Source organism: Olea europaea, unplaced genomic scaffold, assembly GCF_002742605.1.
Source record: "Olea europaea var. sylvestris unplaced genomic scaffold, O_europaea_v1 scaffold1026, whole genome shotgun sequence".
In the NCBI taxonomy this organism is placed as follows: Eukaryota; Viridiplantae; Streptophyta; class Magnoliopsida; order Lamiales; family Oleaceae; genus Olea; species Olea europaea.
The window spans coordinates 84,849-100,035 of NW_019227591.1; the positions used below are offsets into that span (position 1 = coordinate 84,849).

A 15,187-nucleotide genomic window follows, 5' to 3' on the forward strand; every position below is an offset into this window, starting at 1 on the left:
GATTGCTTTGACCACTAGGAATCAATTAGGCTAATTATCTCTTATTGAAAATCAAATTCCCTCGAACAGGTGTTAGGTAAGACAAAGCATTTAGTGCTTTTGCTTTTTTATGCACTAGGTTTTTCTGATTTTTTTTTTTTAAACTCTCCCTTAAGCTTTCTAGATGATCCATATAGTAAGTTTTAGGCCGATGACTCCCAAGTCAGATGACTTTAGGGCACCAGATTTTCAAATATTCTTACAGGTTCAATGACCCGAGTCAAAAAAGTTTCAAAGAGAACAAATATTTTTTTTTAAGGACAACTTCATTTCTTATTGTTTTGTAAATGACTCCTGTAGCGAGCTTTATGCCGATAAATCCAAAGTTAGGTGACTTTAGACACCAGGTTTTAAGATACCCTTGCAGGCTTAATTACTCAAGTCAGAAAGGTTTCAAAGAAAAGTTTTAAATTTAAAAAATATATGCTCTGATCAGTGCAGTACCCCATATCACACATCCATCCAAGCAAACCGACCTCTAATTTAAGATTTTTGCCAAATTTTATCCTGTTAATATCAGACAATCCATACAAACTTTTTCACATAAGGAATCTACATTCACATATGTATCTTCCTACAACAGTAAGATCTCCCCAAATTGTGCTAATTTTGGTCTAAAGATACATAATTAATATGTTTTGGGTAAAACATCTATATCCAACTAAATCAATCTATCAAATATATTAATCAATTCATTTCATCACAATGTCAAGCTCAGTTCTAGTGCGCACATAATATCAAATTTTGCAAGTATAAGTTTCAATCAATCTAGCATGATCTCTATCCATAGTTCATAAATCAATACCAAACCTCAAGTTTAATCATCATTGTTTGCCAAACTGTCTAACTCACACAAGCACACAATAAAAAAAATTAACGATTTTTTTTAACTTATCATACAATTTTTTTTAAAATGAACACACAAAAACAAATGCACAAAAAAAAACCATAAGAAAACCAAGAATTCAAAGTTTTCCCCATCCCCAAATTTAAACCCGATGTTGTTCTCAATGTCTTAAAGCATAATTAAGAATGTAAGGAGACAGGAAAAAAAGGATGAAGGTACTCCCTGAATTTTTCTGTTGAATGTGGAAGGGACTACGGGTGACGACCAAACAATTTTCCTCATCATGTTTTTCCTTGATCTATGTTGATTTGAGTATTCCATGACGTCATGTTTCTACATATAGCAATCAAATCAAACATTAGAGATCAAATAATTTAGAACATATATTACTTAGCCCAAACACTCGAAGTAACCAACATTAAATTTAAAGGTCTCAGTGAAAACATGATCGAATGATGATACCCTATAAATTAAAACGTGCCTAAATTTAATGTAAACTAATAATTAAAACAAGTCTATACACAATGCAATGCAGAAAACAAAATAAATAAATGATAATGAAATTGGGTTGTCTCCCAATAAGCGTTTAATTTATAATCTTTAGCTAAACTTTATTGTTTTGGCTATTTATGGTGGCTTGAAAAGAGATTTTCTAGCTCTTCATTTTATGCACTGATTGCACTTCCTTCTATCATCTTTCACCCTCCACACAATTCAGTTTCCATCATTGTCCCTACCAACAATTGTACCTTCATTTGGCCTGCCTTTGTAGCTCTCCCAATGATCAACTCATTGACAATCCTCAAAGTATGATGGTTGCTTGATTGCATTCTCCATGGTGAATCTCTGTTGCTTATCCTCCACCCTTAAGACAATCTCATTAGCATCAAAATCTAGCAATGCTCAGCTTGTAGACAAGAATGGCCTTCCCAGAATTATTGGTATCTAAGATGCCTCTTCAATGTTAAGGGTGATGAAGTCAGCTGAAAAAATAAACTCCCCCGCCTTCATAACCATGTCTTCAACTATTCTGTATGGGTATTTCAGTGATCGGTCCGTCAGTTGAAGAATAATAGATGCTGCCTTAGGATCTCCTAATCCTATTTTCCTGTAAAGAGGTAAAGGAATTAAATTAATACTAGCTCCTGGATCAATTTGGAGCAAGGTAAAGTTAAACTCCCTGGACCTTTAAGTTTTGGAGGGATCCTGTGCTAGATGATTGCACTGTACTCTTCAGATAGTGCTATTGTATCATGTTCTAGCAGCTTTCTCTTCTTAGTCAACATCTCCTTCGAAAACTTAGTATAATTTGGGACTTTTAGAATAGCGTCAATAAAAGGAATGTTGATGTGAAGTTGTCTGAGGGCATTCAAGAAATTCTTGAATTGTTTGTCCATTTTATTGTTGTGCAACCTTTGAGGGAATGGAACTAAATGTGTGTTTTTATTGCTAAGAAGGTCGCCTTGGCCTGTGGATTGTCTAATTGTTCTTCTTGATTAACATTTGATGATTTTTCAGACTGACCCACTTGTTCTTCCCCCGATGTAGGTACTCGATTCTCCTCAGTCCCCTTTCTTCTTCATTGTGATTTCTGGTAGCTGAATTCCGCTTCTCGTTGAGATAGCCTGGGCTTGTTCCTTTTTAGGCGGTCTTTGAAGTCTTTGCGGGAATGGGATAGATGGCACATAAGCTTGAACAGGTGTAGCAGTCTTGATCGATAGAGTTTCATTAATTGCATAATTCACAGCTTCAACTGCTAATAACTGCTCCTTTGGGTTCTTTTCTGTATTGCTTGGTAAGGTACATGTGTCTATTTGCTAATGCAGTTGCTATCTGACCCATTTGAGTTTCCAAATTTTTAATTGTAGCACTTTGGTTTTGGATAATAGTTTCAGTCTTGGCCATGTACTGCCCCAATATATCCTAAACGGATGGATTTCTCGATTGTTGTTGTTGGAATCCTGGCAGTTTAGTTTGAAAATTTTCTCCTTGACCTTGGTTATTAGTCTACAAAAAATTTGGATGATTCCTCCAGCTCGAATTATATGTCTTGGAATAGGGGATGTCATGTTGCCTCTGATAGTTATGTGCATAATTAACCTCTTCGGGCAGAATTACATGTTTAGAGGCTAAAGGACATCTTTCTGTAATATGATCTACTCCGTACCCTTTGCAAACTGGTTTTGAATGCTGTACCATGTTCACATTTTGAGTAAGGATATCCAATTTCTTTGTCAGTGATTCCAATTGGGCTACCAATGATGTAGTTATGTAATCCTACTATCCTCCTTCGGACTTTCCTGTCTATTGGCCACATAGATTGATTTTCTACAATTTGATCAAAAAGGTCCAAGGCATTATCCAACGGAATATCCAATATTGACCATCTAGCGGAAGCATCGGCGATGTCGTGAAATTCAGGTCTTAGGCCGAATAGAATATGCAAATCTTCGATTCTTTAGGGATGTTTAGAGTGGGAAACTTCCTGAAATAATCTTTGAATCTTTCCTACATTTCGAGATAGCTCTCAAGGTCCTTTTGCTTGGACCTGAGATGACGGAAAAAATTTCAACATGAATTTCTGCACCATGTCATTCCATGAAACAATGCTCCCAGGAATTAGAGAATTTAACCATTCCCACGTACCCTCCTTTAACGTGTGAGAAAATAGGCAAAGTCGGAAGACATCCGCAGACATTCCTTCATGGCTGATCATGTCGCATAGCATTAAAAAGGCCTGAATATGTTCATGAGGATTTTCGATTGATCTCCCAGAGAACCTACTATCTTGATGATTCTGAAATAAATTGATGACATCAGTTCTGATATGGAAGTTGGCCTACCCAAAAGGTGGATAGATAATAATCGATTACACAGGGGCTGGTACAGGATTTACGTAATCCCTTACTAATGCTTCTCATTGATTTGCTACCACCCTTGGTTGATCTGGCTAGGGTAATGGTAAAGGATTTTGAACTTGATTTGGATATTGATTTCTGCCATTTCTCTTGCTTGTCTATGTTCTTTTCTTCGCTGTCTCAAATTTCATTAGATTTCGGGATCTATTGGAAGAAGCTCGATCTCGTCAGAATTTTGCATAAACTATGATTTTCTGAAAAGAGTAAAACAAGATACTTAGATCGTTCAATAAATAGCCTAAAACTGAGGGTGGGGAAACCCAAGCCAACCCACGAAAAACACCCGATCTGACCCAAATCGATCGGTTTGGTTCATTTTTTTGGTATTTTTAGGTGGGTTTCGGGTATTGGGTTAGCTTACTAGGTCGGGTGGTGGGTTGAACAAGAAAAACCGACATAATCCACACCGACCCAACCCGCCAATATTAAGTAAAAAAAAATTTAAAAGTGACATAATATAAAAGGAAAAGAAATCCTAAAATCTTCACTCCCATCCCAATTCCCAAGTCTAGCCGCTACAGCCAAAACCCAAGAGCCAACAAGAAGCCCTAATCTTTCTCCCGTCATTTTCTCTCAAATCGCCAATAGAGAACTTCTTTTTTTAGTCCCCGGTCGTCAGACGTCCAGACTCCAGTGGTAGAGTGTATTTCCATATTTTTTAATTTCTATTCGTATTTTCTTATTTTCTATTTTTTTATAAATACAGAATTACAATCTGCAATACAAAGACGTCTGGATGAAATCAAAAAACGCTAGCCTATTCTCAATTGTGGGGGTGTGTTTTGATCGACTAAAAGATAAATCTATCTATACACATTGGTTTGCACAATTTGTTTCAAGAATGGACACACAGATCTTGTTTTCCTATTTCTATATTTTGCTTTAACTTTGTTATTCGTCTGAGATAATAAAACAATTTGATAAGAAATACACAAATACATCCTTAAGTGCCCTACATCATTGTGAGGAAAAAAAAAGGACATTGCACAAATCCACTGGAGTGATTAATTCTATTTAATAGAAAATGGAAAATTCACTTATTAGAAAATGAACTTTATTCAGTACAGAAAAATAAATTCAAGCTGATTTAGATGACGAGCATGTTAGTTTCGAGTATTGTGTTCAAAACAAGATCTTAAAATGTACAATTGATACTACATTTGTATCAAGAAAGGCTGAGACATGCACTAGATGACACTTAAATTCTCTAAGCAATAAGCAGTGTTCAATGTGACACGTAATTTTATAGCCGTTAGTTTAGAATGCTGATCAGAATTTCCCATTTCTCTGATTATTCTTTATTATAAGTTGACCTTACCAAATTATACTTTCCAAGAGTAAAATAATTGCTTGCTTTCCTCAAATTAATGATAAGAAAGATTCTTTAATGGTAAGAAATAATTATTCTTTAATTGCTTGACCCTATCAAATTATTCTTTAATGATAAGAAATAATTGCTTGTTTTCCTCTTCTTGTAGCATTCTTTAGTCTCTATAATCTTCGATCTTTTGGAAAATGGACTCAGGCACACAAGCTCAATCAAATGACAGAGATTTTCAATATGGTCTTCCTCCACGTGCACCATCAACATTGGGTAAATGAAAACCTAATAGATTAGCTTCTTATGTTTGGGATCACTTCATTCTATTGGTCTCAAAGGATGATGCAGATGTTAGGTGTAAGTGTAATTATTGTGGAGTAGATTATGCTAGTGGTACTAAGAAGTGTGGTACTAGTACATTGAGTAATCATTTGACAAATCATTGTAAGATGTATCTGGGTAGATTTCTAGATAAGAAGCAAAAAACTTTATCATTTGAGAACAAGAAAGAGGGTGGAAGGACCAATCTTATTGCTATTGGCTGAAGCAAGGAAGAGTGTAGAGTTGCATGTGCTAAAATGATAGCTTTGGATGAATTACCTTTTAAGTTTGTTGAAGCTCGTGGTTCTAGGCTCTTTTGTAATGTAGCATGTCCTTAATTTCAGGCTCCATCTCGTAGGACTCTTGGTATTTGGATGAAAAATTGAAATTGAGAGATGCCTTTTCTTTTCACAGGCAAAGGGTTTCACTTACAACTGATACTTGGACTTCTATTCAGAATATTAATTATATGTCTCTTATATCACACTACATTGATCTTGATTGGACGCTTAATAAGCGTATTTTGAGTTTCTGTGTTGTTCCAAATCATAAGGGAGAAACAATTGGAAAAATGATTGAGTCTTGTTTGCATGATTGGGAGATAGAGAAAAATTTTGCCATCACTATTGATAATGCAAGCTCCAATGACACAACCATTTCTATCTTAGGCGAAAGGTAGTTTCTTGGGGGTAGTGATGGATGTATTCTAGATGGGAGGTATTTTCACTTGAGATGTTATGTGCACATTATCAATTTGATTGTTGCTGAAGGCTTGAGAGAAGCACATGACTCCATTGTAAATATTCGCAATGCAATCAAATATGTGAAATCTTGTCCCTCTAGGTATGAAAAATTGAAGGAGTGTGCAAGGAAAGAGAAGATTGATTGCAAGTTTATTGTGTTTTTGGATGTTCCAACTAGGTGGAATTCTATCTATTTGATGTTGGAAACGGCATTGAAATTTGAAAAAACTTTCGATAGGTTAGAAGAAGAGAATGCTTAGTATTTGCATTAAATGATGATAATGGTAGAAGGAGGGGTGGACCTCCATCAAATTTAGATTGGGAAAGTGCATCTGTTTTTTTAAATTTCTTGAAAATTTCTTCAATGTGACTTTGAAGTTTAGTGCTTCATTGCAAGTTAGTGCTTGTGCTTATCTTCATGAAATTTGTAATCTTGTAATCGAATTAGATGAATGAAGATTAAGTTGAAATTATTTGTTGGGTGAAATGGCGACTAAGATGAAGAAGAAGTTTGATAAGTATTGGGGTAAAATGGAAAATATGAATCAATTATTACTACTATCCTCGATCCAAAATACAAAATATATTATGTTGAATATTGTTTGAATGATCTATATATGGATGGGGAAGTTGTTAGTAACATTATGAAGTCTTTGAAATCCAATTTGATGGATATTTATGAGTGTTATGTGAGTCATGAGGGCATTCATAGAAATAGTCAAGCATTAACTGAGGAGTCATCAAGTTCTATCAATACTTATAAAGGATGTTTTTCTTCTATGAGTAGTGCTCATCTTTCTAGATTTATGGAAAAACAAGCAATTAAGGATAAGGTTGAGATAAAAAATGATGTTGAACGATACTTATTGGATGCTCTTGAAAGCATAGAAAATAAGGATTTTGAAGTTCTAGATTGGTGGAAGGTGAACGGAAATAAGTATGGCTTCTTGTCCAATTTAGCCAAAGATGTGTTTGCAATTCAAGTTTTAACTGTTGCTTCAGAATGTGCATTTAGTACTGGAGGAAGGATACTTGATCCTTTCCGTAGTGCCTTAAGTCCTAGAATGGTTGAGGTCTTAGTATGCACTCAAAATTGGTTGAAGGCTTCTCCGAACTTCGATGGTTTTTGCATGGAAGATGTTGAGAATTACAACCGAATGGATGAACTTTTAGAATCAATGAATTCAAAATCAACTGAAGATGACCAAGGGCCCAATGCTAAGTGATTCATTTCATTTTACACGGTTTCACTTTTGAGATAGGCATATTAATCTGTCAATAATTTCATGATTTGTATATTTCCAGCAGTTTTCTAATTTCTGTAGAACTGATTTGTACAATTTTTATGCTAACATGACACTTGATATTGCCGAGCTCAAGTATTACAGAGTTATTTTTGCTATATATTAACATAGTTGAGCTTGGTCATAATTGCTATTCCTGCTATGTTTGTAAATAAAAACTTTATGTCTCTAGTCTTTTTAAAATCCTTTCTTCTCACTATTTCTGTGAGATGTCTTATAATTTGTTTAATCAGACTCGGAATATGCATATCTACAATCACTATGTTATGCTATATGTTTTTAGAATCTTAGAAGATTGGTAGCTTTAATGGACAAACTACTTGTTTTGGTCTGAAAAGAGGTGCATGGACTGGAACCTCTTTATCCCTCAAACTTTCTATCCTTGGGATCAAAGATTTGACACAACCACTTAGCATTCTTAGGTAATACCCTCCTGTAGAATTCAAAGAATCTTATTACTAGTTTTAGTTCATATCACATCATCGTGCAAGTATATATCCAAGATCAAGCTTCTAATTCAATAGATGACAATGCCTACAGAATTTACAATGGATGGCAACTCATTAATTTAAGTGAATCCAGTTTTTATGTTTCTATTATGCAGGCAGATCAAGCTTCAAACATTTTCATTTTTATGTGATATGTTTACTTGTACAGATCAGAATCAATGGTTATTGTTTTTTGTTGATATTTGTCTGGAGATTGCAAATTGAGGTCTGAGATGTAATGGATGGAAGGTCTTCCAAGATACAATATTTACAATAGATGACAGCACTTTTGAGATGCAAAGCTTCTGATGAATCATTTTGCTTATGTAGCTATCTATCACAAGTTTACTGTCTGTATTAGTTTCTAAGTTTATTGACATTGGATCATGACTGTACTAGTTGTATTTGGTTGAATTTTTATTCGGATAGTTGTTCCCTGTACTAAATATTAATCTTATTTGGATGACGTACATGTTTTATTTGAGTGTGTTTTATTACACTTTGCCAAACCAACCTAACTCGACCTAACCCAATCGAGACCTGATTGGGTTAGGTTGGGTTGGGTTGGGTTGGGGCAAAAACCAACCCAACACAACCCATGTCCACTCCTACCTAAAACAACTAAAGTAAAGAAAAAAAAATAAAAAGAAAAAAAAATACTTCAAATTTAAAAAATAACTAATAAACTCAAATAAAATAAATTATTCCCTGACAACGGCGCCAAGAACTTGCTGTAAAATTTATTTTCTCATGTGTACGAATCGTAACAAGTAATAGTGGACTTAAGAGTCCGAATTGTCGATCCCACAAGAATTATTTTCTAGCACTTAATTCAATTTTGCTTCAACTACTATTTGACTAAAACAAATTTAAAGTTGTAGGATTTGAGTTTTAATCCAAATTCTTGAAAATAAATGGATGCTCACAGGATTGGTTGGAAAATCAAATAATGAATGGATGTTAGGGTAGAATAACTTCACCTATTGATCACCTTTACATCTCAAATTAAGACTCAATTCTAATGTAGTGTTCGGTCGAATTCTCCTATTGTATTCAATTTACCCCTCTCAAGTTCTCATTAAATTTATTCAACTAATTAAATTCCATATCTCTATGCAAATTCAACTTAGTTAAACGAGTTCTTTATCATATGAATTCAATTATGACTGCAATAAATGGTATATGTATCTCTACTCGTTATACCAATGTACTGAATTTTACTACATGATCTAAATCCTAAACTCATATCTCTATTCGTAAAGGATTTACACAAATCATCAAATTATTGATCAGATAATTTAATGCCTTCAATTCATAGCAAAATCAACACATGAAAAAATTAAAAACTAAGAATCTTAATAAGAGAACATAAATGATCCCAATTGATTACATTATTCGCCATAACAATAAATTTAACTATTCATAATGTAAGAAGAAAAACAATCAATTGTCTTAGAATACATAACCGGATTTGTAATAAAGATGTAGAAGAAAAAGTAGAATTCTTGTATCAAGATCTCATTTTCCTTCTAATCAATGCTTCAAATCTTTAATTGCTTGGTGCTATTTTCCTTGAATTTCTCTTTTGAATCTCCCTTTTTGTTGTGTTGCCTCCTAATGTGTGGAGAACCCTTCAAAAGCATGAGAAAGATGTATTTATAGGTGTCCCCTCCATTTTGTGTAGAAAGTAGAGTTTTTATGAACTTTAAAAAGGCTCAAAAACGCGCCCTAAACGACCTAGACGCAGCGTCTAAGCGCTAGGAGCCAGCACCTATGCCGCGTCAATTTAAACGCAGCGCCTAAGCGCTACATCTAGGCACTGCCTTTCGGGTTCAAATTTCAGTTTTTTTTGCGCACGAATATAGTGCCTAGGTGCTACGAATACAACACCTTCGTAGCACCTAGACGCTGTCTTTTTGCTCCAATTTTCTTATTTTTGATCTCTTTGTCCGCATTAGTTCATTTTTTTACATCGCATTTCCTAATCTTCAAAACAATACTAACAAACACATCAAAATGTTCTATACTCACAAGATCTAACAAATAATCAAGCTAAAATTGTGCAAAATTCATGAGTGAAACAAACTCATCAAACACTATTAAGAGGGGAAACTCTAAAACTTATAAGTTGATCTGTCTTTTCATCTTTATTTGATGTGAGATTTTATCCTTTAATACGCTTGTCGATATACCATCAGAATGCCAAAAAGAAGTTCACTCCCTGACTTACCACTAATGGACAAGTATTATCTGTTCCAAAATATTACTAACTCATCCAAACACAATAACAAAGAACAATGCCAGGTAAGGAACAAAACACTCCAAATTCTACAAAATGTTGGTAATTGTTATATCTTAGGGTTCAAATATTATACTTTGTTGTTTGGGGGATTTCCCTTCCCATTTTTACACACATATATTTGTGTTGAGATGTTGCTATCTCAATTCCTAGGCCACCTGGCCAGTGTATGATTTATTTATTTTTATATTTAATTTTTTGGCAAAGTGGTTCAAACTTAATGTAATGATCTATAAATAATGATGAAATGTCAAGCTAGAGAGCCTTCTATATCAAGATCAATGGATTTCTTATTGTCTCAGTTGACATAAAAATTGGACAAGTACTTAAGAATGCATCTTAGGGGCACCTGTCTTCTACTTCAAAAAGCTCATGTTCACAATAACAAATGCTTGTGACATCAAGCATCCACCAAACATGTTGGTCTTTGAAATGAGCATCTCGACAAAAAATTCCAGGAAACTACATTCACAGACATTCTGTTGTGAATTAACCAGAAGATTATGATAATAATAATAAATTAAAGTAAAGCAAAACAAGAACACAAATATTTTACATGGAAATCTAAGACAGGAAAAAATTACGGGTAGAGGAGAAAAATTCACTATAATCAATAGGAATTGTGTTTATAAGATCTCAATTAAGATCTAAAGCTCTCAAGATGTTGTGTTTTCTATTCTATCTTGCATTTATGACAATACTCACCGTTTCGTATATATATAAAACTCTAGAAACCAAGTTGTAGATGAATATGAGTCTAAAATGTGTTATAACGCAAAAAGCCATGATGTATCGCCGCTCGAGCTATAGGGGGCGAAAAGCGGGCAACAGATCTCTGTTTTAATTTTCACAATTTCGCTCGAGCGTTCAGCTAACAAAAATGTGGCAATAATTTGTCCTGGCTCATAAGTTGATTTCTCTAAAACCACTTCAAATTACAACTCCAATACCCTCTAGAATTTAAGTCACACTACAAGAAGTCTCTGTCTTGAACCAAATTCCAATACAAGTAACTCCACAGTAAACACCAAACCATCTTTTCCAAACAAGTCCTAATAGACTAAATCAATGACAAACAACAACTAAGTTCAAGCAATGCTCAAACTTAAACAGTGAGAAGTGGTTTTGTCATCATATTAGCAAGATTATCCTTGGTATCAACCTTGCTCACTACAATATCACCACGAGCAATCACATTATGCACAAAATGGTACCTCACATCAATGTGCTTAGTCCTCTCATGGAACTCCTTATCCTTATTCAGAAAAATAGCACTCTGTTTATCACAATATATTGAAGAAATCTGCAAGTCTTCACTGATTTCACCAATCAATCCTCTCAACCACATAACCTCCTTACATGCCTCTATAATAGCCCTTGATTTTGCCTCTGTTATAAACAAAGCTACTGTATTTTGCAAAATAGCTTTCCAACTAATAACATAGCCTCTAAAGGCAAACACATATCCTATAAGTGATCTCATTTTATCAAGATTCCCTGTCTAGTCTGAATCCACATACCCAATGACTCTAGTTGTCTTTCTACCAAAATGCAAGCAAGCATTAGTTGAGCCCTTCAAATATCTGAATATCCACTATGTTGCTTTCCAATGTTCCTTTTTAGGATTTAATATGTAACACTAACTGCACTGACTGCATGTGCCAAATCTAGTCTTGTACAAATCATAACATTAGCGAACCAACTGCGCTAGAATAAGGAAACTATGACATGTAATCAATGTCTTTATCCGATTGAGGACACAATCCAGATGACAATTTGAAGTGGGAAGTCAAGGGAGTACTGACAGTTTTAGCATTCAGCATGTTAAATCTTTGAAGCACCTTCTCAATGTATCCCTTATTACTCAAGTACAATCTGTCAGCCTTTCTGTCCCTCAAGATTTCCATACCAAGCATTTTTTTTGCTGCTATGCTTCAACATTTCATTTGTACAGATATAAAAACATTGCATTCAGTTTTATCATCAATATCAAGCGCGTTATATTTTTCTTGTCTGGTATACTCTTTAAGCGTTCAAGAACTCTAGAAAAGATTTAAGGCCTTAATGTCTTCCCTCTTTTCTTGTAAACTTCTATCTATAGTCATTCAATCTCAATATGCTGTAGAAACATATAAACGCTCTACACTATCCCAACGTGTTTTATCTTGATTCTAAAAAAAAAAAAACTTTTGAACCAAAATTTCAAATTCGCTTATAAACACAATATACTACTGAATCGTTAACCAAATTAAGCACATGAAGTCAGTGTCGATTGAAACACAGAATCAGCAGCTTCTTCCTCATTCTACCAATGTTAAAACCATATGAAGTCAAATATAGTAACTTAATCTGTTCTTTATTCTGCATCAAGACAATAATTTGCCTACAACAACTACAATATTAACACCAATTGCTAACAACAGTCTATCCCCTTAAGACTGCTAGTGTAACATCCTTATTTTGAATAATTTACTTTTACTAATTTGATAATCAAGTACAAACAGACCAAGTAAAAATAAAAATAGGGGAAAATAATAGTATGAGTTTCACCCGAAAACTTTCACGGATTGACAATGGTTTCATCTTCAACATCGGATTTGGACTTTGATATGGAGAAGGAGAAACCAAAACAATCTAGCTCCCTTAATTTCAACAGTAAATACAGCATGATCCCACATATAAACCCAAACGCAGCACAGACCAACATCAAGAAAGACTCTTCTTTCGAGTTCATATCACTCGATGCCATGGCCAATTCTATTCTAGCAAACAACAATAACACCCCAAGAATCCCAATTGGGAATGCACTCAAAATCCTCACAAAAGAGTTCCCAAACACCAAACCAAGCATCCATTTCCCTAATCCCAGAAACACTACTAATAAACCACTCCTTCCCTAGAAATCGGTACAGCCCTGCAAGGCCTCCTGCCCCATGGCACACTGGCATTGCCTCGAACCAGCAGCCCACTAAATTCATCACTCCAACACTCACAGAGACTGTTGTTGCAGACAACTCCGTATCGGGAAAAAGATCACCTGACAGTTTGCAAACAACAATGACTGAATTCAGTACTGAAAGTAGAATTTGAGGTACTTTACCTCGTATAAAACCAGCCTTAAAATCATCCCATGTGATTTTCAACACATGAAATCTTGAAGGGCCAAACTTTATGTCATTACCAATCGATGGATCATGTAGAAAACATAAGACTAAGCCTAGTACAAACACTATAAGAGCATATGCCACTGCCGATAATATTCTTAAATCTTTTCTCAACTCTACATTGGCTTGTTGTAATCGTCCCACTGCTTCCCATTTCATCAATGTCAACTAAATTTCTTTTGCCACCATCGCCGGTGGTGAATATGATGAAGAGAAGGCAAAAGAAGGCAAGAATTAGGCCGTTGAGGCTGATACAGGGGTGGGGATAGGTGGTCTTGGTGGAGGTGGTTTTGGTAAAGTCTTGATTATAGCGTATGTACTTGATCGCAGAGAAGGCAAAGGAAAGGCCCTAAGAGAGCTAAACCACACGAACTATAGCGAGGGGATGAAGCGATAGAACAAAGACATTAACCCAGTGATGCCAAGGAAAAGGAGGGTCCTACAGTGCATATGTCGTGACGGCTATCTAGGAGATAGTGAGGTGAGGCGTTTCTAAAACAGCCACGACGGGCCGACAGTGATGGACTTCATGGGCTGGACAAGCATTGGGGTGCTAAAGAGGATGCCGGTGGCTATGTTGTAGATGACAGTAAAGATAAGGGTGGTGGAGAGGTCAAGGTGGGATACTAAGGTAAGGGCTATTACTATGGGGATGTAGGTCCTGATACCAGCATAGTAGAGGTGTGGTAACACTCTGTATTCTAGCCCACAACAAGCCATTTGGGCAACAACATTGGGCCTGACTTTTGGTATTACCAAACCTCCATATGGGATCATATAATCAGTAATACCAAAATTTCTGATGCAGAGGGTCCTCAAAGAGGCAACTGCAGAACATACATTTGATACTACTTAGATCTTGCTCTTACTTATTCATTCTGGAATTTTCACAGTTGTCAAGACTATGGAAGAACAAAGAAAGGATTTTAGAAGAACATCGTTAAGAGGAACAAACTTTTTATTAAGAAGAGTTGAGCTCGAGATGATCCTCAATGAAAGATAAGAGCTCCTTATATAGAGGAGGAGCCTCATCATACAACCGACACAAAACTAATAATACTACCAATGACTCATCACTTTTAGTACAATACTTATTACATAAGGACATGACTCACAACTTAAAAGGACATGACTCATTACTTTAGTAGCATGACTCACTACTTTTAGTACAATAATTTTACAACCATCTTTTTTAAAAAGTAGAGAATCTACTTTTTTAAAAGGGATTTTATTGCAAACGACAAAATAATTATTTTACACGAGTTGCTTGAGTCATCAAGGTGTTCCAAGATTTGCTTCTCGTCCAGGTTCATTTGAATCATCTGAATCAGAGGGGAGTCCATGTTGCTTCCACCAAGGCCAAGTTGTAGTATCAAATTTTTCTTCAAAAATTTTTTCTTCCAATTTTTCAAGATTGTCTGGGTCTGTTGGATCAAAATCATACGACTGTGTTCCATAATCATATGGATCTTTGTCCTTCTTTGTGTTTCTGAACGTCTTGCTGAATCTTGGTTGCATAGTCTAGAGGTAGAATTTCCCATGGAGCATCATCTTCTATGTCTGGCTAAATTTGTGGAGGAATTGTCTAGTTGATTTCAGTCATTTTTCTTTGAAATTCTTGAAACTCCTTTGGATACCTTTCCCAATCTTGATGGAGATTGAAAGGTTGGATTGCATACTCCTTGACATAAAAGAAGTGTTCATAAGAACCTGTTTCTATAAAATATCCTTGCCGTTGGAAAA

General features: G+C 35.2%; 1 protein-coding gene and 1 pseudogene across 1 annotated transcript; both read right to left on the reverse strand.

Moving 5' to 3' along the window:
- Positions 1-1,831: 1,831 nt before the first annotated feature.
- Positions 1,832-2,283, reverse strand: LOC111372785. The gene is made up of 2 exons (XM_022995191.1): positions 2,117-2,283; positions 1,832-1,994 (listed from the first exon to the last, which is right to left on the reverse strand). The coding sequence occupies exons 1-2, from the start codon at positions 2,281-2,283 to the stop codon at positions 1,832-1,834; spliced, it is 330 nt and encodes a 109-aa protein (XP_022850959.1).
- A 10,557-nt stretch (positions 2,284-12,840) lies between these two features.
- LOC111372786 lies at positions 12,841-14,581 on the reverse strand (annotated as a pseudogene).
- Between the last annotated feature and the right edge of the window lie 606 nt (positions 14,582-15,187).

Excerpts from the sequence above, each read along its gene's own strand:
- LOC111372785 (XM_022995191.1), bottom strand. The coding sequence starts at position 2,283 with ATGGACAAACAATTCAAGAATTTCTTGAATGCCCTCAGACAACTTCAC. Across the intron at positions 1,995-2,116 it reads ACAATAGCACTATCTGAAGA|GAAAATAGGATTAGGAGATC; the intron begins GTACAGTGCAAT and ends ACCTCTTTACAG.